Below are 3,229 nucleotides of genomic sequence, written 5' to 3'. Positions count from 1 at the left end.
AAAAAAAAAATGTTTTGTGTTTTTTGTTTTGGAGCCCAGGCTGGTCTCAACTCTTGCTCCTCCTGCCTCAGTTTCCCTGAGTGCTGGGATTAGAGGCTTGGGCCACCATGCCTGGCTTCCCAGTTTATGAGTCAACACGATGTCTACCCCTGGGCTGTAATCTATAATCTGTCCACACTCAGTACTTGTCTTTCTTGCCAGCAGGATCCCAAAGACCCACTTCTGTGGCTCTAGCCGCTCAGTTCCCGGTCCGGGAGGGGGATGGGGTGCACATGGCGGAGGGAACGGCATGATCGGGATCAGTGCACGACGTGGCACACGACACATGGTCCAAAGTGTCCCCCACCCACTCTGCACCCGGCCCCATGCATGCCCCCAAGGCGGCCCGGAGGCTCACGTACGGCGCCTTCTGAGAACAGGCGCTCGGCGGCCCGTGTGCACAGGCAGTGCGCTCGGCCCTAGAGCGCCCCTCGTGACTCTGCGCCCGGACAGTGCCGGGCGGAGCTTTTGCACTCGCTGCAGCACGCCGAGGGACTATAAAGGTAGCGCGCGGAGGGCTGCGCGCCACCACGCCTGGAGGACTCCTCTAGCATCTGTGCGTGCTATCCGTAGGACTCCAGATCAGCCGCCGCTTTGCTCGCCATGGACCCCAACTGCTCTTGCGCTACCGGTAAGGAGGTTTAACCTAGTGTGGGGCTGGAGTGACGGTTACCAGCCTTCCCGCTCTCCTTCCCCACGGTTAAGGGACAGTACTTATCTACCTCTCTCCCCTTCCCAGGTGGCTCCTGCACCTGCGCCGGTTCCTGCACCTGCAAAGAATGCAAATGCACCACCTGCAAGAAGAGTAAGTGGGACCCTCTCTGCCCTCTTCCCGTCATTGCCCCCAACCTCTGCCCAGTCGGCCACACCGTCCTGGGGGGAATATAGCAGCTCGGGAGGTCATGCATCGCCCTGCTCGAAGTTGGCGCCTCCAGTGATCCCTGTGAGGGAGTGCGGGAGCCGCTCTCCCTTCCTCCCCAGTACTCATCTCTGCCGCCCTCTCCCCGCAGGCTGCTGCTCCTGCTGCCCAGTGGGCTGTGCCAAGTGTGCCCAGGGCTGCGTGTGCAAAGGGGCTTCCGACAAGTGCAGCTGCTGCGCCTGATTGAGTCGAGCCCTGCTTCCACGTGTACATAGAATGACAGAAACAACTTGTATTCTAAAAAAAAACAAAAACAAAAAAAAAAACCTGACCCATTTGCTACGTTTCGTTTTGTATGAAATTATGTGACTGATAATAAAAGTTGTTAACTGATTTCCAACTCCCGTTTTGCTTTGTGCACCTTGGAAATTTCACAGGGTGGAAATCAGGGTGAGGGATTAAACTAGGAGTTCTGAGCTCTGGGGTGAAATGTTAGTCTATGGGTTCTGGGCTCTGGGCTGAGGAGTGACCTACAGCAAGCTAGGAAACCTTGCTGAGCGCTATCTCTAGAACAGTGCACCATGTTCTGTGGTGGGTTCTGGGTAGGTACAGGATGTTCCCAACACAGAAACTTCTTAAGGTATACTTTTATCTATTTTATGTCTCTCTGAGACAGGCTCTGGCTATGCAATTCAAGCTGGCCTTGAGCGCTGGTCTCAAATTCAAGGATCCTCCTGCCTCAGCGTCCTGAATTCTGGGATTATAGATGTGCTCCATTTTACTGGATTTTAGGTTTATTTTATGTATTTAAGGCAGGGTCTACAGGGTCTCACTACATAGACTTGTAGTGATCCTCCTGTTTTCAGTCTCCCAATGCGCTGTGATTATAGGCCGTCACCACTACACCCACAGTCTCAATCTCGTCTCAGCAAGCCCCAAGTACCCCGCTGCTGCACTCTGCCTAAGCAGTCGGTTTGGTCCGCTGAGCTATCAGGCCGGTCCTGGATTTTAGGTTTAAAGTGTTACAAAGTTGTGTGAATTCTCTCCCCTTCCCCCTTTCTGATCCTAGGAATTGAACTCAGGGAGCATTGAGCTACATCCCCTGGCCTTTTAAATTTTGAGACAGTGTATGACTAAGAGGCACAGGCTGGGCTTGAACTTGCTCTCCTACATCAGCCACTGAGAAGCTTCAATTACAAGCATGAACCATTGCACGCAGTTGCTTGAATCTTAAGGTGCCTTATGTGTGTAATGAGCTTTTGTTTTCTATCAGTTACAGACTTAAACTTTGGTGAAAACAAAAGAAAGTCAGGCTTGGTCACACAGGCTGAAACAGGAGGATTGAAAGTTTGAGGCCAACCTTTCCAATTTAGTGAGACCTTGTCTCCATATTTTTAAAGGACTGAGGAACATTCACCTAGGACACGGGTGCACATATGCTTAGTCCCTAGTTCTCCCCAGTAAATAAAAATCCCAAAGCACTGGGATTACAGGTGCGCACCACCATGCCCAGTCGCAGTTGCCGTTTTAGGGTGCCCTGCGGCACAGCATGCCGGGGATCAAACCCAGCTGCTGCCAGCCTGTATCACTGGGTGGGTTTTGATGTCAGGCAATCCCTGTTCACAGCCCACTTCATCACTTAATGGCTGGATCAATAAGATGCAAACATAGGAAAATACAAAATTAATTTCTGATTCAACAGGAAAAAACATTCTTTTTAATGTATGAAGAACAAAATAATGGGAAATAGGACAATTACAAACACTACAGTTAGACAAGGCTAGGCATCGCAGACTAGAAGCACTTTGTGTGGCCTGGATCTCCCTGCAGGGACCCCTCAGTCTTGACTGTGTAGGGATGAAGGTAGGACTCTCCAGCAGCTCCCCACTGAGACTTTGCTGTGAGTTTCTGAAGATCTTTCCAATCCCAGCCCCTTCCTGCTTGGAACTTGCAAAGTGACAGGATTTGGACAAAATTACCCAGGATTTTTCTGGTATGATCAGCACCAGATAAAATACTTCCATTTCTCACTGACTTCTGTGGTTTGGAGGGTGAGGCCTGGGTGGCTTATAATTAAAACTGACGGTTAGCACCTCTGGCTATTTGTTGAGTGAATGCTATTTGATGTTCTGTCCAACAGGAAAATGAGTGTTGGCCAAAGGTAAGGACTAGTTTGCCCTCCAATTCCCCACAAGAACGGGCAATTTCAGAAGCCAGCCTGTGCCACTGGGTGGGTTTGGATGTCAGGCAGTCCCTGTTCACAGCCCACTTCACCACTTAATGACTGTATGACCAGGGCAAATCACTGAACCTCTCTGAGCTTCCAGTTCC

At 50.9% G+C, this 3,229-nt stretch overlaps 1 protein-coding gene across 1 annotated transcript; it reads left to right on the top strand.

Moving 5' to 3' along the window:
• Positions 1 to 552: 552 nt before the first annotated feature.
• LOC101576817 (metallothionein-1E) lies at positions 553 to 1,184 on the top strand. Its single transcript, XM_004625973.2, has 3 exons — positions 553 to 670; positions 779 to 844; positions 1,050 to 1,184. The coding sequence occupies exons 1-3, from the start codon at positions 643 to 645 to the stop codon at positions 1,139 to 1,141; spliced, it is 186 nt and encodes a 61-aa protein (XP_004626030.1). The 5' UTR covers positions 553 to 642; the 3' UTR covers positions 1,142 to 1,184.
• The last annotated feature ends 2,045 nt before the right edge of the window (positions 1,185 to 3,229 follow it).

The sequence above is a fragment of the Octodon degus genome, unplaced genomic scaffold (genome assembly GCF_000260255.1).
Source record: "Octodon degus isolate 3935 unplaced genomic scaffold, OctDeg1.0 scaffold00011, whole genome shotgun sequence".
Taxonomy (NCBI): domain Eukaryota; kingdom Metazoa; phylum Chordata; class Mammalia; order Rodentia; family Octodontidae; genus Octodon; species Octodon degus.
The sequence above is the reverse complement of the archived record's forward strand: the minus strand, read 5'-3'. Positions and strand labels throughout refer to the sequence as shown.